This window comes from Macaca mulatta, chromosome 14, assembly GCF_049350105.2.
Source record: "Macaca mulatta isolate MMU2019108-1 chromosome 14, T2T-MMU8v2.0, whole genome shotgun sequence".
Classification (NCBI taxonomy): domain Eukaryota; kingdom Metazoa; phylum Chordata; class Mammalia; order Primates; family Cercopithecidae; genus Macaca; species Macaca mulatta.
Window position 1 is genome coordinate 112,966,138 of NC_133419.1, and position 22,736 is coordinate 112,988,873.

The 22,736-nt window shown below is 42.5% G+C and overlaps 1 protein-coding gene across 2 annotated transcripts; it reads left to right on the forward strand.

The window, feature by feature from the left end:
- The first annotated feature begins 5,758 nt into the window (after positions 1-5,758).
- On the forward strand, positions 5,759-13,182 carry PTS (6-pyruvoyltetrahydropterin synthase). 2 transcript variants are annotated; one of them, NM_001266614.1, is given in 6 exon segments: positions 5,759-5,855; positions 7,967-8,046; positions 9,592-9,614; positions 10,001-10,057; positions 12,547-12,617; positions 12,804-13,176. In NM_001266614.1, coding segments are annotated over 6 exon segments (438 nt in total). In that variant the 5' UTR covers positions 5,759-5,772; the 3' UTR covers positions 12,928-13,176.
- The last annotated feature ends 9,554 nt before the right edge of the window (positions 13,183-22,736 follow it).

The following is a 22,736-nucleotide window of genomic DNA, read 5'->3' on the forward strand; positions in this document are numbered from 1 at the left end:
GTTTATAAATATCTGTCTTAATACACAGGGAATGAAGTTCAGACATATGAAGGATAGCAGTATAATCATAAGATTTTGACCTAAGGATACCTGAATTCTGCCTTGGCTCTGCTCTCTGTTTCCTGAAGGAGAAGACAAAAAAGGATCAGTGGCATGTTATAATCTAGGCACATATGCCGGTAATCCAAGGGAGAAAGTGAGTGAGCTTATGACCAAGGCCCAAAGCATAGGCTGGGCCTCTTCTTCTCCCTAAGCCCAACTCTTACCACTAGCCAGTGTCCGAAGATTCAAGGAAAGGGAGTAAGTGGTGCACAATTGAGGGAAAAGGAAGAGGCAAATGGGCAGATTGGGTCCTCCACAGGATGCAAGCAGTAGAAAAACATATGAACCAGCCAGCTACCTTGGGGCAGGGTGGGAGTAGGGGAGAACTTTGGCTTGATTTTTTTTTTTTTTTTTCCTCTGAGGATAGCTTTGGAGAGTAAGCAACACTATATATGGTACTTTTAACACATTGTAGGCCTGCTTGTGAGTAAACAAGGCCCAACCAGTGCCTGGAAATGTGATTTAAGCAGATGAAAATTCCCTTTTTGTGGGGAGCTAGGAGGGAGATAAGGGGGTGAAGCTTCCTTTCCTTTATACTTAAATGGCATTCTAGGCCTTTCAATAATTTGGTCCCCAGTCAATGTTTCCAATCTTACCTCTCACCTATCTCTCCATTGTAGCCAAGAACTCGTCAATATGCACTAAACAAGCTGTACTTTTCCACATTTCCTTTGCTTACATTGTCTTCTCTTCCTGGAATTCCCTTATCTACCTGGTGAATCTTAAAATCCAGCTCAAAAGTCATCTCTTCTTTGAAGCCTTCTTTTACTTCCTGAGGGAGAGCTAGTGGGTTTTTTTAGTTTATCATGATTTATTTCTGTGTTTAGCTCCCTCACTAGCTTGAACTGTATGAGGACAGGGACCATGTGTTTGTTACTCATACTGCACCCCTGGCACTTAGCAGTGCACTTGGCATTCAGTAGATGTTAAATAAACACTTCTTTTTTTTTTTAACTTAGTAAGTGAATGAGGACTGGAAGGTGATAGACATGGGGCCTGCCTTGCCAATATATGTCCATTGGAGTATCTTATGGGATCTTTTTTTTGGGGGGGGCTTGGGAGGGTTTATTAAGTGATGCTTTAGTCTCAGTCTCTGCCAGCAACTAGGGGTGGGGTGACTCCACTCACCCCAGGATTTCCCAGACTTGCTGCTTTAGAGGACAGAGGCAGGAAGCCAACTATCCTCTAAGCCACAGCTTGGGAAGCTAGGCTAGTACCAGGGTGGGGGCAGCAGAGCTGAGACCCTCCACCCTCAGCCCCCAGCCTGTGCTATCCTCCCAGCCTGAGGGGGAGGAGCTGAGGCAATCTTGGCTGCAGCCTCCCACACACAGCCCTGCTCTTGGTGCACTGTTCACTGCCCTGAGTTATTCATGATCTCTGCTCCCACATATTCACCTCCACACTCCAAAAGCCAGCCCCACACCCAGCCCCTCCAGGTCTTTAGTCCTGGGGAGGGCAAAAGGAGGGACAGGGGGCCTCTCATTGAGCAGCTTCAAGGAGCCTCTCCTTTCTGTTGCCCACTGAATGCCAGCCCCTTGTCTTCAGCCCTCCCTTAGATAGGAAGGGGGGTGGTGGCCTCAGACTGCACCCCCTTTCTTCTCTTCCTGGCATCCCATTCTGTCCCAGCACAGCAGCCAAGAGCACAAAGCACAGCACCTGTGAGGCTGGTGGGCACAAGAGCCCATGCTGGCACAGGCCAGACTGCCTGCAGCCCTAGGTGGGGCCTGCTCCCTGCCCTGGAAGCTAGACAGAGGGAGACAGAAAGCAGTAGTGGGGCAATGGGATGTGCAGCCCCTGTGGCAGGAGGAGAAGCACATGAACCCTGACCCTGCTACCTGGTGCAGGCTACTCCAGGCCTCGCTTCTGTAAGAGCCTCTGTGGCTGGCTCCACAGCTGCCCAGCCCCCATAAAGGGGGCTGAAAGGAGGATGAGTGGTCCTTGAAGAGGTGAAGGGTCTGCAGAGAATCACTCAGACACCAGGTATTACCCAGCTCTTCCCGCAAGACCTGGAGGGTCCAAACTCCTGGCCCCAACCACCCTTCACCTTGGGTGAGGAAGAAGGGCCTCTTCTGCTGTTCCTTCCCCTCAGAGATCCAATAAACCACTCCAGTGAAATGCAGGTACCCATGCCTGCCACCTGCCCCTGGAGACAGCAGGGGAGTTGAGGCAGGAAGGCTGGCCAGGGGCCCTTATGGGATCTTTTAATAGAAGTTAGCCTTCTGAGACAACACAGCCAAGCACAAGCCAGTAAGTGTTGCAAGAGTGAAGTGGGAACTATACCTAAATGGCTGTTGATCTCAAAGAACTGAAAGCTAAAAGAAATGTTATTTTCTTATTGGTTAGTGTGTTAGTCTGCTATGGCTGCCATAACAAAGTACCACAGAGGTCTTAACAGAAATGAATTGTCTCACAATTCTAGAGGCTAGAAGTCTAAAATCAAAGTTGGTTTGTTCCTTCTGAGGGCTTTGAAGAAAGAGCTGTTCCAGTTCCCTCTTCTGGGCTTGCAGATGGTGTTGTCCGTGTCTTCACATCATCTTCCCTCCGTATGTGTCAGTTTTTGAGTTCAAGTTTCCCCTTTCTACAAGAACATCAGTCACGTTGGATTAGGGCTCATACTAAAGACCTCATCTCAATACATGTGCAACAATCCTATTTCCAAACAGGTTAAACTTCAACTCTGCAAATGCAGTGAAATATTTTACTAAAACAAACAAGTATTATTAATAAAAACAATTTTGCAGACATTTCTCTTACTCTTTCATTTTATTTTGATTCTTTAAGCTGGTTTTGGAATGAGCAACTATTTGTGTAACCACTGACTGCTAGAGAGTATTTATCATTGAGATAGTCCATACCTGGGAAATAATGTTTCTGTTCTGAGTGATCTTGCAATAGTAATTCACTTATCTGGGGCTGTATTTTCTTATCTGTAAAGTGAAAGTATTGAATTAAATAGTCTATCTCAAAAATCTCTACATGTTCTTTGAAGTTTTTTCTTTACAGTACAATGGGGTAGATGAAACAAACATCTGAAAATGTATGGAGAGTGTTTGCTAAATAACCTGTTAGTAGATTAATGCAGAACAAACAGAATATATAGCTATAAGTAGGAGATATTTGAGGGAAATCACCATTTGAGCTTATTTCTATTACCCCCATGATTTTATCTTTCTTTTTAAAGAAAACTTTCCAAGTCCGTTATTAATCACTGACTTGTCCTGCTTTTCATCATTTGATTTTTTTCATATACAGTGGAGCTGTCCTCCCCAGTACCTGGAACAATGCCAGCCACATAGTAGATTCCCAATAAATATTTAATGAAAGAATGAATGGAAGCAAGAGGTGACATGATTCTAGGAACTGTGTGTACTTTGGACACCCTTGTGAGTAGATGTGAGGAAACAAGATCCTTTCACTCTCAATGTGTCTACACTGGCAGAAGAATTGCTAATATGTGTTCAGGGGTGCCTTTGTTCACACTATGCCACCCAGAGTGATAAATGGGTCCATACACACTTGTGGATAAGAATGTCTTTAGAATTTCCATTAGTAAGAATCATTACACAACAGTCAAAAGGACTGTTGCCACGTGGTCTTATTTGTGCTCTCAAATTCCTGTTCTTTTAAAAAAATTTTTTAAAGAAATGAGGGTCTTAATCCTATGCAAAAAGAACGAAGCTGGCAGCATCACGCTACCTGACTTCAAACTATACTACAAGGCTACAGTAACCAAAACAGCATGGTACGGGTACCAAAACAGATATATAGACCAATGGAACACAACAGAGGCCTCAGAAATAACACCACACATCTATAACCATCTGATCTTTGACAAACTTGATAAAAACAAGAAATGGGGAAATGATTCCCTATTAAATAAATAGTGCCGGGAAAACTGGCTAGCCATATGTAGAAAGCTGAAACTGAATCCCTTCCTTACATCTTATACAAAAATTAACTCAAGATGGATTAAAGACTTATTTAGACTGAAAACCATAAAAACCCTAGACGAAAACCTAGGTAATACCATTCAGGACATAGGCATGGGCAAGAACTTCATGACTAAAACATCTAAAGCAATGGCAACAAAAGCCAAAATAGACAAATGGGATCTAATTAAACTAAAGAGCTTCTGCATGGCAAAAGAAACTACCATCAGAGTGAACAGGAAACGTACAGAACAGGAGAAAATTTTTGCAATCTACCCATCTGACAAAGGGCTAATATCCAGAATCTACAAAGAGCTTAAACAAATTTACAAGAAAAAATCAAACAACCTCATCAAAAAGTGGGCAAAGGATACAAACACACACTTCTCAAAAGAAGACATCTATGCAGCCAACAGACACATGAAAAAATGCTCATCACTGGTCATCAGATAAATGCAAATCAAAACCACAGTGAGATACCATCTCACGCCAGTTAGAATGGCAATCATTAAAGTCAGGAAACAACAGATGTTGGAGAGGATGTGGAGAAATAGGAATGCTTTTACACTGTTGGTGGGAGTGTAAATTAGTTCAACCATTGTGGAAGACAGTGTGACGATTCCTCAAGGATCTAGGATTCGAAATACCATTTGACTCAGTGATCCCATTACTGGGTATATACCCAAAGGATTATAAATCATGCTACTACTATAAATACACATGCACACGTTATGTTTATTGCAGCACTATTCACAATTGCAAAGACTTGGAACCAACCCAAATGTCCACCAGTGATAGACTGGATTAAGAAAACATGGCACATATATACCATGGAATACTATGCAGCCATAAAAAGGATGAATTCATGTCCTTTGCAGGGACATGGATGTAGCTGGAAACCATCATTCTCAGCAAACTATCACAAGGACAGAAAACCAAACACCGCATGTTCTCACTCATAGGTTGGAATCGAACAATGAGAACACATGGACACAGGGCGAGGAACATCACACACTAGGGCCTGTCACGGAGTAGCGGGCTGGAGGAGGGATAGCATTAGGAGAAATACTTAATGTAAATGACGAGTTGATGGGTGCAGCAAACCAACATGACATATGTATACCTATGTAACAAACACGCACATTGTGCACATGTACCCTAGAACTTAAAGTATAAAAATAATAATAAAGAAAAGAAAAAGAAAGGAGGGTCTTTCTCCATTGCCCGGGTTGGACTCCTAGGCTGAGGGGATCCCTCTCCTTCCCAATAGCTGGGGCTACAGGAGTGCGCCACCACGCCCGCCTGGCTCAATTCCTGCTCCTTTTGGTCTATAAAGCGGACTGTGGCCGTGGGGCTCATGCGATAGAGTCACCAGCCACTGGAGCTTTACAGGAGAGAGTGGGAGGCTCAGAGAGGTCACTCAGTACCCAAAGTGTGCCCAGACGGGCCCTAACTACGTGGCGTGACCTCAGGCGGAGCAAACTGATCAAGGACACCGTGTCCCCACCCACCCTGACCGCTCCAGGGTATGCTTAGGTGTCCGAACTCTTGTTCTCCAAAGAGATTCAAACAGCCGCGAGACACCCCTAACGGTCTCCCGAGGCCGGGATTGTCCGGAGCGGAAGCGGAGCCGCGCTTCCCAGGAGCGCGCCGAAGCGCACTGCGCAGCCGCGGTGGGAGGAGGCACCGGCCGCGCGGCGGGAGGAGGTGCTGGCCGAGTAGTGCAGACACCGCCGGGAAGATGAGCACGGCAGGTGGCGGCCGTCGCCGCCAGGCGCAAGTGTCCCGCCGCATCTCCTTCAGCGCGAGCCACCGATTGTACAGGTAGAGTGTGCACACAAGTGCAGCGCTGGGCGGCGGGCCCCGGGCCCCGGAACGTCACCGGGGCGGGGCTGGGGTCGTGCTGACGTCGGCCTCGGGAGGGGCGCCGGGGCTTCTGGGGCGACGCTGAGTACGGAGGGCGGCGCGCGTTGGTCGCGTTCGCTGGTCTTCGGTCGGCCCCGAGCATCGCGATGGCGGCTGGAGTGGCCCCAGCCCTGGAGGAGTCGGGGAGCTTGGTGGTTAACGGAGCCGACTGCGGAGGGCGATGGCCCACGTCTGAGTGTGGGGCCCACGTCCGACTCTGCGACTCGAAGAAATGTCTCTGCCCCTAGGTGTCCCTTGGTGTACGCCACAGGGTTGTTGTGAAGCTCAACGGTGTTAAACTCGTCTATGTACACAGTACCTGCCGCGGCGTAGACACCCAGTAAATGTTAGCTAATCTTGTATGCCAGGAGCATTGGCGACCATATCTAATGTAATTACAAGGCAAGTTTTAGCGCCTTTTTAACCAAAGACAGAATGAACCCAGTCCCTGGTGGTTTAGTGGCTAGGAGAAAAAAAAAAAAAAACAAAAAACAACGAGCCCAGACGTTCAGTTTCCGAAGCAAGCAGCATAGTTGGGATTTGAAACCCGATCGTACATACCGCTTGCATGCACTGAAGAGTTGATTTTGAGGAATTTTACCACTCACTAACAAGCTCCACTCTCTGGCCTTCCGTATCGTCGTCTGTGAAATAAGGATGACCATTGCTATCTGACGGGATTCATCCCTCCATTCGCTAAACGAGGATTTGTTTCTTGGTTGTCAGGGCTTGTGCTAGGTAACGGATGCATCAGGGGTCTTGTATGGGGTTTCCAATCTGGCCTATTTTGTGGAGGGTACACTGAGAGAATTTTGTGCAAAAGACTTTAGCACTTTAAATACAAGAAGTGGCTGAGCAGGAGAAAGTGGGGGTGTGTTATTCCATTTTGCATTGCCGTAAAGGAATACTGAGACTGGTGTTTTGTAAAGAAAAAAGGTTTATTTGGTTCAGCAGGCTGTACAAGAAGCATGGCACCAGCATCTGCTTCTGTTGAGGCCTCAGGGAGCTTCCACTCGTGGTGGAAGGCGAAGGGGGAGCAAGCAGGCAACTCACAGTGCAAGTGAGGGAGCAAGAGAGAGGAGAGGAGGTGCCAGGCTCTTTTTAACGACCAGCTCTCCCATTAACTAATAGAGCCAGAACTCACTCATTGCTTCAGGGAGGGCACCAAGCCGTTCATAAGGGATCCACCCCCATGAGCCAAACATCTCCCACTAGGCCGCACCTCCAACATTGGGGATCACATTTCAACATGAGATTTGGAGGGGACAAACATCCAAACTACATTGGGGGGAATCATAAAGAGGATCTCAAAAAGAAAGGGGTTGTATAGTAAGAGGCATAAACACCTGAGGGTGGTAAGGCCTCATAGAGGATGCAAAATTGAATGGATGTGTATAAGTATAAACGTTCATTAAGCAATTTGGTTTCCGTCTGAGACAACAGTCAAAGATTGTAATTTTAAAAATTCACCTGCTTTGAATATTCCTCAACAGATTGGTAAAGTTCTCATGAGGCAGTCATTGAGACATAGTATAAAGCAAGATTGTTAAATAGGAGACTTACCAGGTCATGTAATTAAAAAAATTTTTTTTTTTTCTGGATGAGTAGTTTAGCTTCTGAGAGAAATGAGATAGTAAGCCACTTTGCGGATCACCATCTATGTTTATCATTATATGCTGTTATTTCATTCAGCACTTGCCTAATACATTGTAGGCACTCAGTAATGTTGAATTGAAAAGCGGAAGTCCCATGAGCAGATCAGCTGCTGTGGAACAAGGGGCTTGAAGTTAAGGTTTGTTTGTGCTAATTTGTATGGTACAGCCTTCTAATTAGGGAATATGCCATGGTTTCTGACATATACATGAGTAATAAAAATCAACATGATTTCTGACTCCCCGTTTGGTGAGCTAAAGTAATAACAAATTGGGAGACTTTTCAAAGATCAGAGCAAATAATAAATATAAGGAACAGAGAAGGGGGTTTGGATGTGATACTTGTGTCATGCTGACTTTTTTTTTTTTTTTGGTTAGTAAATTTCTGAGTGATGAAGAAAACTTGAAATTGTTTGGGAAATGCAGCAATCCAAATGGCCATGGGCACAATTATAAAGGTGAGAGAAAAACTGATGACATTTCAGCCCTTCAATAAGGATGAAAGAGTATTCAGCAAATGTAGACACAATGAATGGGGAAACTTACGGACACAGTGTGAATGCTTTGAGCTTTGAATGAGAAGTTAAATGGGAGTAGAATGAAAGGATCTGTTGTCTTGGTTAGATGTGTGTTAAGTTTTACCTTACAATTGTCAACTCTTACAAACAGACCAAAACAATGAATGGTTTAAAGCATTTTTCTTTGTCCTAGAGTACACAATTTCTTTCTGATTAGGTGTGGCTGAGGCTAATGTTAAAATTAGATTTTATTCTTTGAGTAAATAATGACTGACAAAACGAGAATGTTGCCTGGGAATGTAATATATGGCAGAAAAATAGGTTTGGTCTAAAGCTTTGCCAGCAGTATTCCAAGAAAGTAGGTAATTTGTCCAAAGATAAGAGACTTGATTCTTTGAGGTACAGCCTGCCTTAAAAAACAGCTACATAAGCCATAGAGTATAAAACAGTGTGTGGTGGTGGCATAAAAAAAGACCAGACAAGGTGTCAGATTAGGATTACTGGTTTAGCTACTGCCTCTTCCTTAATCTATGGTATCTCAGTCTCAGTGTATTTACTTATCACATAATACCTAATGGTATTTGTATAGAACTAAAATACATACATTCGTAAAAGTTATTAATGTGTAAAGCACTGATCAAGATTTTTTTTTCCTTTTCTTTTTTTTTTTTTTTTTTTGAGACTGAGTTGTGTTCTTTTTGCCCAGGCTGGAGTGCAATGGTGTGATCTCTGCTCACTACAACCTCCACCTCCCAGGTTCTAGCGATTCTTCAGCCTCAGCCTCCCGAGTAACTGGGATTACAGTTGCCCACCGCTACACCTGGCTAATTTTTGTATTTTTCATAGAGATGGGGTTTCACCATGTTGGCCAGGTTGCTCTCAAACTCCAGACCTCAGGTTATCCTCCCGCCTCGGCCTCCCAAAATGCTGGGATTACAGTCATGAGCCACCACGCCTGGCCAAGAGTTTTCAAATGCTTTTCACAAGCACTTTTTAATTTACAAAGCATTACTTTAGACTTTGTATACATTCACGTGAGTAAGGGGATAAGAATTTAAGGCCCAGTAGTATTGCTTGTTCAGAAAGGTACTGTTCAGTATTGGACCAGCTTGCTGTGTAGCTGGACACCTACAAGTACAGTTTCTAATTCTACAGGCAGAGATTGAGCAGCATCTTGATGCTCTCTAGTGCATTAACATTATAAGCAGAATTTACACCCTTTTCAGCCTTGGCTGAGTGCCTCTGCTTAGCCAAAGTTCCTAACTAAGCTCCTTTGTCTTGCTTGCGTCTTGCTTTGGTTGATTTAAAAAAAAAAATCTCAACTAAAATAACAAATGTTTTGGGGTAAATATTTAAGTATAGCTTTTGGGGACAGATCTAATAATTTATGTTACCAACTTGTGCTTGTATGTTGCTAACTTGTGCTTGGATGTTAATCTGTTGAAAGTCATGCTGTTTTTTTGGTATTTTGTTTCCTTTCCATAGTTGTGGTGACAGTACATGGAGAGGTATGTGCAGAAAATATTTGTGTGGTTTTTGCAGATTGCTGGGCTCTCTTTCAGCCAGTGTGGTGGATTTTGTGTTGAAAACTGTTCCAGTCAGTATTGCTCATTGTTGGCCCTTGTATATGTGTGTGTGGTGAACTGCTGCCATTCCAGGCCTCTCTTCTACCAAAGTGTTGTCTTTAATGTGCTGTGTGTGGACAGGTAGAAGGGCTATACCATGAAAAGGATGCTTGAAGTACATGGTGCTTCCATGCTGAGGTCAGTGATTATCTCTGGGATGAAGGCAAATGTGGGCACGGTCTCTGCATACTGTACTGCCTTTAATAATTTGCCAGCTGTTTAATATGGAGAGCCTATGAGAGTAATATTCACCTTTGTTTATTCTTTAGATTGACCCTGCTACGGGAATGGTTATGAATTTGGCTGATCTCAAAAAATATATGGAGGTAATGGCATGTTGGGTGCTTATTATGTGCTATTCCCTAAGTATAATATTTGGTGGCCCCCTATCTACCTCCCCAACCAGTTATATCCTAAGGCTCCATAACTCTGTGAGTAGAATTGGATGTGGGTGTTGGGGTATAGTTGGAGGAACTACTCGCATGGCCTCTAAAGGTGTTTTGGTGACTTAATGGAAATTAGTCACAGTTGTGTTACAGCGATGGGAGGAAATATAACATACTTACCTTGTATTCCTTGTTGGAATATCCTGATTTCCTTCAGTTAACAAATTCTCCATTTCTTTTAAGACATAGCTTTCTCCTTGAGACTTACTTTTTTTTTTTTAATAGGCACAGAGCCAATGCAAATTTTTCTTTTTGTAGAGGTAGGGGTCTCACTATGTTGTTTGGCTGGTCTCAAATGCGTCCTACCTTGACCTCCCAAAGTGCTGGAATTACAGGCATGAGCCACTGTTCCTGGCCTTCTCCTTGGAGCTTTCTCTTCCCTTTCTGAATATTCCTTGTACTTTTGATCATAGATTTAGATACCACACCATGTTATTCACTCTAGATTTATTATAAACCCACCAGAGCAGTACATCATAGAGATAACACACAAGGGGTTCAGTGAAGAACTTAACTGATTATACCATTATAGAATTCTTGCTTTGTAAGAGACTTTGGAGATTATTCAAACCAACTTCTTCAATCCGTAGATTAAGATTGAGAGATGCTGAACAGTTAACGGACTTGCCGCAGATTGTGTGGCTAGTTATTTGCAAAGTTGGGAGTAGATGTCTTTCCATCCAGCTGTTTATTATGCCGTCATTTCACTTGCAGCTTAGTTTTGTTCTGAAATTTGACATTTGCTTTATTAAAATGATGTTATTAGTGATGTTTACTTCTTTCACATTATTCATATATTCAACAAATTTGTCTACTTTGCATCAGTTTGTGAGCTAAGTATACAAAGATGAATGAGATGTAGCCCACAGAGTGTATACATTCCTTTTTCTAGGAGGTGAAGAATAGTAATTGTTAAATAACTGTTGATTTCATAAATGAGGAAAAGAATGAGTGAATGAAGAAACAGCACTGTGCTCAAAGTACTTTAGGAAAGTTATAGAGATAGGGCCTGCATGCATTTATGGGGCAGGGGTTGGGGGGGCCATGGGGGGGAGAGAGAGAGACAGAGACAGGAGAAGAGGAAAAGGGAGGAGAGTAGAGGGGAGGGGAGGAGATTAGAGGGGAGGGGAAAGAAAGAAAAAGAAAGAAAAAGAGAAAGGAAAAGAAAAGAAATAAAAAGAAAAGAAAGAAAGGAAAGAGATAAGAAAGCAACATAAAAGCCCTCAACATCTGACTGAATACTAGAGGAGGGGTTCTCTGTGCTGTTTTCTGCTGTTGTGTGCCTGAAGGACACCACACACTTTCATCAGTGAAAGTGACTCATCGTGGCATAGAGAGTGAACTTAGAACCCTACCATGGGGAGAGGATTGCTTGAGCCCAGGAGTTCAAGGCTGCAGTGAGCTATGATTGTGCCACTTGTACTCCAGCCTGGATGACAGGGACCCTGTCTCTAAAAACAAAACAAAAGAAAACAAAAAGTCTGGCATAAGAGGCTTTACTGGAGAAATTGGGACTGGAACTGGGATTGAAGATGAAGCAAAGATACCTATTTTCTTGCTATTCATGTGGAACATCCCTTCATTGGATCTGTTTCAACAACCGTTTGATCTAGGACTTACTCTTTTTGTATGATTCTAGTTTTTCTCAAGAAATGATTGCTATTACTGTTATTAATGTACCCTTCTTGAAACTACACCATATGGAAAATTAGATTTTTTTTCACAAATGCTAGATTTTTTGCAATAGCTAAAAGCAAAAAGCAAAGAAAGAATAAGGCAATTTAATCCTTGCTGATGATGAGGAAAAACATTATGTTAATATACATGAGCATTAGGGAGTAATAGTCTTTACATATTTGTACTTTTCCTTCTGTGAGCCCAAAACCATTCTTAAATTACTCCTCCTAGCAGAAATTTAGAACTACTTACATAGTTTCGGTCAGATCTGCTTTATAAAATGTAGTAGTCACTGAATCTTTGTCCATGATATTGTGGCATTGTTCCGTAGGTGTGACAGTGTTATGGAAAAATATTGGTGCTAACTCTTTGGACAGGATTCCCAGAGTGCTAAACTGAATTCTGAATTACAGTGGCTTGTGTTGCGAGAAAGCTCCAGGATTCTCTGCGTTTTAGTTTCTCACCTCTTTTTATTCAGTAACAAGGGTTCCTAATCATTACCAACAGCTGGGCCTGACTTTATTTCACAACTTAAAATTTTGTAAGGTTGCTTTGTAAGACTCAAATCTAGTACTTACAAGTATTTAGTTAGTGGCTAAGTGATAAGGTGAGGTTTAGAGGCATAAGTGTAACAATTTGGAATTTGAGTCATACATGGAGCCAATGATATTTTCCCTTGGTTTTGTCTCTAGGAGGCGATTATGCAGCCCCTTGATCATAAGAATCTGGATATGGATGTGCCATACTTTGCAGATGTGGTGAGGTGGGTGGCACTATACCTTGCTTTATATAGATTATAAAACAAGAATTGATTTGAATATTTGATTGTTGTGTGATTTCTGAAGTTTTAATTAAATCTTTCAAAACTAGAATTTCTATTCTCTATAAATATTAAACATGAAATTTTATTGTTTGCATTTTGAATTTTTGTTTGTTTGTTTTCCTATAGCACGACTGAAAATGTAGCTGTTTATATCTGGGACAACCTCCAGAAAGTTCTTCCTGTAGGAGTTCTTTATAAAGTAAAAGTATATGAAACTGACAATAATATTGTAGTTTATAAAGGAGAATAGCTATTAGGGGTTAGCACTGTATAAAGCCCAGTTTCCTTCTGTGTTTGAAAAAGATTTTGATCCCCTTGGAATATTAAGAGGTCAACACGTGATTGTTGTACCTCCACATTGTGCTCTGGAGTCCCTATTTATTGAAATCATTGTAAGACCTGTTATAAATATAAGTCTATTTAAAACTAAACTTGTAATATATTCTGAAAATCATTTAGAGAGTCTTTTATTTATAAATTAAAAATCACTTCATTTCCAGCAAAATGTTTTGGTGTGGAATTATTTGAAAGCAAAAGAAATCTAATTTTGTTGTTTTCTCCATTACCTCATTTTTAGTATTCATTTTTACTTGGTATAATATACATGGTTAAAATGCTTATATGACTTCGAGTATGTGAATCTTATAAGAAATAAAATTCAAGTGACCACAAAGTCTGGAGACTATATATATTTTTAATAGATTGAACTCTCTTGATTACTACTTGTTGGGTGTGCTGAAGGCAAAAGTGGATTCAGTGAAAAATCATCTGAGGCAATGTGTTGTGGATACATGTACAAAGATTGATGGAAATGCTGCTTTAGAGCACATCGTTTTTTACAATTTTGCACAGCATATTGAATTATGAATTGCTAGTGAGGAACAACACATTAAACATATCATGGAATATCAGTAAATTATTTATTCAGTGTATTCATCTGAATTTCTGAACCTTATGGGCACTTGAATAATTTTAACTCAGAAGACTGCAGAATTATCATATATTTTAAACTCTACAGTCAGCATAAAAAGGATCAACTACCATATAAAGTATTTCCTGTGTGTAGTTTTTCCTAATTGATCCCATTTTGTTCTGGTTTTAAACTTACGATATTCTTGGCATTCTTCTCTGGGATCTTTTCCTCGTGACTAAATCCACAAGAAAGTATTTGCTGACTTTGCACAAAAGACGTTCTGTGTTCTTGTTTGTATTCTAAATTTCTTAAATGCAGGGTTCTGATTTTCTCTCCACATAGCAACTAGCATACAATGAATTCCCAGAATGTTGTTGCCTGAAAATAGTAAAAGGGCTTTTGCAGTGATTACTGTTCTAGAAAAATTTGCAAAGAGTGGTCTTTTTTAGTGATTGCAGAAATATAAAGTTTGACAGTAATGCAAATGGCCACTCAATTATATTTAATGTATTTTAGTTATCAGTTTGAATGTTCTATATGTAGGATGTTTTGTATTGATTACCTGAAAGGCAGATCGCTATTATTTATGAAGGCACTTTATGTTTTAATTCACACAAATACCCTGCAAGCTGGTGTTCTCATTCTGTTGGTAAGATAATTAAAGTCGAGCGAGTTTAAGCTATTTGCTTTAGATCATTCAGCAAATAAATTGCAAACTGGATGTTTAACATTCAGGTTATTTCTGACTCTGAAACACAGACTCTGAAAAGGGACAATTTGAATATTTACAGATTTTTTGAGAGTCTGATCTTACTTATTTGATACTTAATTTAATTTTTTTTTTTTTTCTTTTGAGACCAAGTCTTGCTCTGTCACCAGGCTGGAGCACAGTGGCGTGATCTCGGCTTACTGCAACCTTCACCTCCCAGGTTCAAAAAATTCCCCTGCCTCAGCCTCCTGAGTAGCTGGGACTACAGGCACGCACCACCATGCCCGTCTAATTTTTTGTATTATAGTAGAGATGGGGTTTCACTATTTTGGCCAGGATGGTCTCAATCTCCTGACCTCGTGATCCCCCTGTTTCAGCCTCCCAAAGTGCTGGGATTACAGGCGTGAGCCACTGCGCCCGGCCAAAAATCTTATTTTTGACTGGATTCAGACTGAGAAGTAGAGGCTCGCAGTGAGGACAGTCTGTGTCTCTCGGCCGTCTGTTCCTGGCACTCTTCTTTAGCCTCCTTCATTCTCTTGGCCAAAAGTTTAGCATATTCTGGAGCCTCTTCCTTATTTTTCTTAATACACTGTTTCTTCATAGCAATATGCTGGTGTTTGTGCTGCAGGACACGTGGAGGAACAAGATGCTGAATCTTGGGTACTTTGGTCCTAGGTTTCTTACCTTCTTTGTTTAAGTGCTTGCTTATGACATACTGGCAGACATCATCTTCTTGAGAGAGATTGAAAAGTTTGCAGATTCTGCTAGATCTTGGGCCCCAGGAGATGAGACACCATAGGATTAGCCCAGGAATATCCTTCTCTCCTTATTTATTTATTTATCTATCTATCTATCTATTTATTTTGAGATGGAGTCTTGCTCTGTCGCCCAGGCCAGAGTACAGTGGTGCAGTCTCGGCTCACTGCAGGCTCCACCTCCCAGATTCACCCCATACTCCTGCCTCAGCCTCCCGAGTAACTGGGACCACAGGCGCCCACCACCATGCCCGGCTAATTTTTTGTATTTTTAGTAAAGACGGTGTTTCACCGTTTTAGCCAGGATGGTATCGATCTCCTGACCTTGTGATCCGCCCGCCTTGGCTTCCCAACGTTCTGGGATTACAGGCATGAGCCACCGCGCCCGGCCCCTTCTCTCCTTTTTTTTTTTAACAATAACCAATTTGAGAATGCTCGGATTGGCATCCACAATGCACACTTGAACAGATTATTGCTTTCTTTCTCCAGTTCTCCCGGGTCTATAACAGGAATGCCCCTTACCCAGCAGCAGGCAGACATGGCCATGGGTCAAGACATCCTGCTTCATGAGGAAACCTTGTTCCCACCACTGAATCAGACTGTGTAACCCTTCCAGTGTTTACCCAGAGCGCCAGCAGCAACTTCTGTGGCCATATGCTTCTCATAAAAAGCATGGTTTGCTTTTTTTCTTGAAATTTTACCCATTCAGTATTCCTTCCCTGTTTTCTCCTGAGTTCCAAACCACCTTTCTCCCTACCTCATCACTGAAGCATCTTGAAGCAGCTGATCGCCTCTGAGGTGTCATGAAAAAGAGGCACGACTTCTGCTTTCATTTTTTATTTCTATTTTTATTTATTTATTTATTTTTTGAGACAGCGTTTCACTCTGTCGCCCAGGCTAGAGTGCAGTGGTGCAATCTCAGCTGACTGCAACCTCTGCTTCCTGGATTCAAGTGATTCTTGTGCCTCGTCCTCCTCAGTAGCTGGGACTACCGGAGCACACCACCCCGCCTGGCTAATTTTTGTATTTTTTGGTAGAGATGGGGTTTCACCATGTTGGCCAGGCTGGTCTTGAACTCCTGACCTCAAGTGATCCACCTAGCTCGGCCTCCCAAAGTGCTGGGATTACAGGTGTGAGCCACTGTGCCTGGCCACATTTTTTTTTTTTTTAATGCGGAATTTTGCAGATCTGATACCATATTAGAAAAACATGGTTCACAGTAACATTAACACTCTAGGTATTTGTTCATGAGTTGCTTCAAGAGAACTTTTGTTCCTACATGCCAAATAAGTAAATATTCTTAATGTAGAGAAGGAAAAAAATCATCATGGGGTGATGAGGTTTGGAAAAGCTTAGTGGAGGAATGGTACTTTCAGTGATGGGGTAGGGAGAGTGGTGGTTTGGAACTCAGGAGAAAAGAGAGAATGAATACTGAATGGGTAAAATTTCATTAGCACAGTTACTAGGGTGGGAATATACAAAATATATTTGGGTTATAGCGAATATATTGATCTTAGTAGAGTGGTAGTGAGGTGTGGGAGTGTAATGAGAAATGAACTTGGAAATACAGGTTGGAGACAGCCTGGAGGGCCTTGAATGTCAATCAGTCTTTATCTTTTGAGGAATAGCAAGCTTTTTGTTTTTAAAGAAGATAACCAGGTGGACAAAGGAAAGTGAGGAGACTATTTGCAAAACTGTTGCAGGAATCTAGACATGAAGCGATGGGTGCTTGGACCGTGGGGGTGGCAGTGGAAATAGATGGAAGGAGGAGAATAGAGCTAATTGTGCAGTGCCCACTATGGTGTCAGGCATTTTGCTAAATACTTCTTATATGACCTCATTTCATCCTCATAACCACCCTGCTGGGTGAATGTATTAGTTACCTACTGCTGCGTAACAAATTACTCCCAAACATAGTGGCTTAAAACAGCACACATTTATTATCTCAGTTCTGCATACCAGAAGGCCACCTCTGGCTCAGAGTCACTCATAAGACTGCAGTCATCTCAGGGCTTGACCAGGAAGGATCTGCCTCCCAGCTCACTCCCATACTTGGTGGTTGGACTGAGGCCTCAGTTCCTCCCTCTGTTTCTTGCTGTGTAGGCCTCTTCACAGAGCATCTCCCAACATGACGGCCTGCTTCAGCAGAGCAGGTAAGAGGGTAAGGGAGAGTGCCACCATGATCGAAGACAGTCATTTGTAAGCGAATCACTTTTTCTGTATTTTGCTCCTTTGAAGCAAGTGACTCCATCCAGTCCATACTCAGGGAGAGGGGATTAGACATATATTGCTAATGTGCACATTTTGATGTGGAGATATCAGGTGATAAGACTGGAGAGGTAGGCAAGGAGTATATATCATGCCCTTTTTGATGCCAGGGAAGTAAAGCACATTTCATTTCACAGGAGTGAAATGTCAGAGCAGCAGCTGTTGTTTACAGTGGGAATTGTGGAGTTTGTGGGTGGTAGAGGAGTATAGAAATCTTGGAAGCACAACTCTTGAAGTTAAAACCAATTCTAAGGTGAGAAGTTAAAAAATACCACCATATCTCTGTGAACATAACGACCAGAGCTGAGCGATCATTTGTATCACCTCAATTGATGTAGGAACTACCAGCGGATTATAAAAATAGCCAGGATGCTTTGATCAATTGTGTACATGTGGCCACTAATACATTAGACCTGTGATAAATGATCTGTTTGGCTTTTTAAACTCCAAACTTTTAAATTCCCTCTGGAATTGAAACTATCTTAAAGATAGGAAACAGATTGTGCTCATTTTGCTTTTGTTATGTCTGGGATATTTCTAGCCTCCCTTGCACATAGAAAAATCATTGTTTGTTTCACACAATTTAACTTTATAGCAAGGTTCTGCTGCAAGACACTTCTGGAAAGTGTCCCAGATAAACACCGTTAAAGTCTCCACATAGCTGCAGAGAGAACTGTTGTCGCCACAAAAGTAAGGGAAGGTGGTTCTTGCCCTGGAGAATTTTCAAAGCAGCATTTCCGCTTTCAAGTAGCTCATCGGTTGGTTCTCTTCAAAAATTGACTCACCCATTTCCACCAGTGTTCTGCAACCATTGAGACAGAAGAATTTATATATATATATATATATATATATATATATATATATATATTTATTTATTTATTTATTTATTTATTTTTTTGAGACGGAGTTTTGCTCTTGTCACCCAGGCTGGAGTGCAGTGGCGTGATCTTGGCTCACTGTAACCTCCGCCTCCTGGGTTCAAGCGATGATTTTCCTGCCTCAGCCTCCTGAGTAGCTGGGATTACAGGTACCCGCCACCACACCCAGCTAATTTTTGTATTTTTAGTAGAGATGAGGTTTCACCGTGTTGGCCAGGCTGGTCTCGAACTCCTGACCTCAGGTGATCCACCCGCCTCAGCCTCCCAAAGTGCTGGGATTACAGGCATGAGCCACTGTGCCCGGCCAAGAATTAATAATTTTAAAAAAGAAATAGAACAGTGTCCTTCTTCCTACCCACCTTTCTTTGTAGTTCTTGGCTAAAGAAGCACCTCCCAGGCTTGTAAGCCTTGTATTCTTGAAGAAGCCCTGCAGGACGCAGTGGCTCATGCCTGTAACCCTCTATGTTTGGGAGGCCTAGGTGGGTGGATCACTTGAGCCCAGGAGTTTGAGACCAGCCTGGGCAAATGGCAAAACTCAGTCTCTATGAAAACAAAAACACTAAAAGTAGCTGGGCATGGTGGCATGCACCTGTAGTCCCAGCTATTCAGGAGGCTGCAGTGGGGGGATTGATTGAACCTGGGAGATTAAGGCTGCAGCGAGCCATAATTGTTCCATTGCACTCCAGCCGGGGCAACAGGGCAAGACTGTCTTAAAAAAAAAAAAAAAAAAAAAAAAAAAAAAAGCCCAAGAAACAAGTACTGAGTACTGAAGCCCATATTTGTCCTCATCAAGCCAGTTTATTATTCAGTGAAAATTCTCAAGTTAGTGTGATAATAATCTGAATCAAGTTTTCAAACCCTTTTCACTTTTCACAAGTATCTTCATAGATGCAAGCACCGTGGCTACAAACAAACTGAAGAAATAAAGGGGTTAGTGTGTCTTTTACCTATTAAAAATTTTACTTGACCACAGATAAAGCCACTGATGGTTGTCCTGTGGACACCTCAAACTTAACATTTCCAAACATGAATTTCTGCTTTCTCCTTCAAAACCTGTCCGTCTGCCAGTCTTTTCTAATAATGCCACGACCATCCATTCTTTTTTTTATTTTTGAAGACAGAGTCTCACTCTGTTGCCCAGGCTGGAGTGCAGTGGCGTGATCTTGGCTCACTGCAGCCTCTGCCTCCCGGGTTCAAGTGATTCTCGTACCTCAGCCTCCTGAGTAGCTGGGATTACAGGCGCCTGCTACCATGCCCAGCTAGTTTCTGTATTTTTAGTAGAGATGGGGTTTCACCATGTTGGCCAGATTGGTCTTGAACTCCTGGCCTCAAGTGATCCGCCCACCTCGGCCTCCCAAAGTGCTGGGATTATGGGCATGAGCCACTGTACCCAGCCCCATTCATTTTTTCAAGTGAGAAACCTGGGAACTCTTTGACCTACTACTTCCCCTTCCCACCTGTTACATCTTATCTATCAGAAAGTTCTGGTTCTACCTCCAACATATATAATGGGTTTTGTCTGTCTCTCTTTTCTTTTTTTTCTTGGGGTGGGGGGCAGGGACTGAGTCTTGCTCTGTCGCCCAGGCTGGAGTGCAGTGGTGCGATCTTGACTTACTGCAGCTTCCGCCTCCTGGGTTCAAGTGATTCTCTTGCCTCACCCTCCCTAGTAGCTGGGATTACAGTTGTGTGCCACCCATGCCTGGCTAATTTTTGTATTTTTAGTAGAGATGGGGTTTCATCATGTTGGCCAGGCTGGTCTTGAACTCCTTATCTCAGGTGATCTGCCCACCTTGACCTCCCAGTGTGCTGGGATTACAGGTGTGAGCCACCGTGCCTGGCCCTGTCTCTCATTTCTGATGCCACCACAAGAGTCCAGACTGCCACTGTTTCTTGCTTGGATGACTGACATGGCCTCTTAACTGGTCTCTGCCTTCCCCTTTAGTTCTCTTCCACAATCCTGTGGATCTTTCTAAAAGAGTAAATCAGATCTTGTCACTCCCCTCCCCTGTATCACCACTTGAAAGCTTCCTCCTGCTTTTGGAATATAATCCAAACTCCCCACACTGTCTAGCTAAGCCTGATAGGATCCAGTTACTGCCTGCTTCCCAGCCTCAAGCCCTTCGCTATGTTTTGGTTACATTAGCCTACTCTGAAGTCCTCAGATGCACCAATTCCATTCCCATCTCAAGAGCTCGGCATGTACTGCCCTTCTCCCTGAACTGCTGTTCCCCCAAATCCCCTGCAGAAAACCTAAGCATTCTTCAGATCTCAGCTTACATGTCATCATCTTGGAGAAGCCTTCCTCAGGCCAGTGGTGTAGATAGAACCCTGTTGTATTCTAGGACAATACCATATACTCCTCTTTCTTGCAGTTTTAAAGTTTTGCATATTTGCTGCTTTTTGTCTTTTTCACTAGTTTACTGTCTGTCCCAACCACGAGGGTGTCAACTTCACAAGGGCTGAAGCCCTGTCTGGTTCACTCTTGTCTCCCCAGGACCTAGTGTAATGCCTGCCATACAATAGGTGCTGAATAATTATTTACAGAGTGAATAATTATTTACAGAGTGAATTATTTACAGAGTGACTGCCATCTCTAAAGGAGTGGTTGAATCTGGTAATCTGGTTTGGTAAATTTTTTGAGATTTAATAGCTAGACTACAAGCGTGTACCGCCATGCCTGGTTAAGATAGATAGATAGATAGATTAGATAGATAGATAGATAGATAGATAGATAGATAGATAGATAGATAGATAGATAGATTTTTAGTAGAGACAAAGGTATTGCCATGTTGCCAAGGATAGTCTTGAACTCCTGGGCTCAACTGATCCTCCTGCCTTGGCCTCCCAAAGTGCTGGGATGATAGACATAAGCCACTGTATCTGGTCTAATGCCAAACTTTTTGAGCATCATTCAGATATATGTTATTCTTTATGCAGTTCAGCTTAGAGAACAACCACTACAACATAAAATAACATTTCATAAGTATTCCTTCAAAGCTGTTTATCTGCCTAACTTTATCTTCCTGGTAATCTTCCATTGCTATTTGTGGGTACAATTTGTTTTAGTCTTCAACTACTGATTTAGGTAAAGATAAGCCAGAACTCTAAATCCCAGCCCTTTTGGTAAATGGCCATCCTCATGACCACACAAGGGGTCTCCCTTTTAGCAGGGTAAACAATAAAGGTTGCGTGTATCTGTCTCTGTCCCAGCTGTTGGAGAATAGATTTGTCCTAGGCAGGGAGAGCCTCAGCTCATTTTGTAAAGAATGCTCTTTATCATTCTATCTGTTTGGCCCCAAGAGCAGGATTCCTCATGGAATGTGGAACTGACTTCATTTGTGGTAACACTGAGGCAATATTTATTTTCTAGCAAATACGGGCCTCCTAATTTGTTGCCATAATAACCCTCAGTAATTCCCAGAGTACAAGGAGGAGAGTGAAGGCTCCATTCTTGAAGGGGAAAATGGTATTTGCAAAAGAAAAAAAAATGCAACTTAAGCAGATTGTGGGATATAACATATGCCACCCTTATTTGAGAGCGGGTTGATGTCTGTGTGTTACTGGAAAGGGATCTCAGACTAGACCCAAAGAGCGGGTTCTCGGACCTCACACAGAAAAAGAATTCAGGGTGAATCACAGAGTCTGGTGAAGTTAAGGTGGTTTATTAGAAACTACTCTTATTAAAGAATAGGATGTCCTCAGAAAGCAAGAGGAGGAACACCCCTACCTCAAGCATAACGCTTGCTTATATAGGATATTAGTGTAACTGAGTACTCCCATTTGTCTAAGAAAAAGAGTTATTTTTAAAATTATTATTATTTGTTCTTTTTTCTTTCTCCTTTCCCCCTGCTCCCAACTTCCTACTTAGCTCTTCAGAAATGCAATTATAACCTTTTACCTCCCCTTCACCAGACACTCCCTACAGGGCAAGTTCATCTAACATGCCAAGTCCCCCTTTAAAAGCACCTGCTTTCTGTTCCAAAAGGGAATTGGTACCCTGAAAGGTGGGAGCCTTTACTTCTTCCTCTAAGCTAGCTTTGGAATAAAAAGTCACTTCTTTTTTTTTTTTTTAAGATGGAGTCTTGCTCTGTTGCCCAGGCTGGAGTGCAGTGGCGTGATCTTGGCTCACTGCAAGCTCTGCCTCCCAGGTTCACACCATTCTCCTGCCTCAGCCTCCAGAGTAACTGGGACTACAGGCACTCACTACCACGCCCAGCTAATTTTTTGTATTTTTAGTAGAGATGGGGTTTCACTGTGTTAGCCAGGATGGTCTCGATCTGACTTCGTGATCCGCTTGCCTCGGCCTCCCAAAGTGCTGGAATTACAGGCATGAGCTGCCACGCCCACCCAAATGTCACTTTCTTTATACCAGACCTTGCTCTTGTTAACTGGACTCTGTAAGTGGCATGTGACTGAACCTGCTTTTTGATTACATAAGGGCTATTGCGGCACTATTTACAGTAGCAAAGACTTGGAACCAACAACTCAAATGCCCATCAATGATAGACTGGTTAAAGAAAATCTGGCACATATACA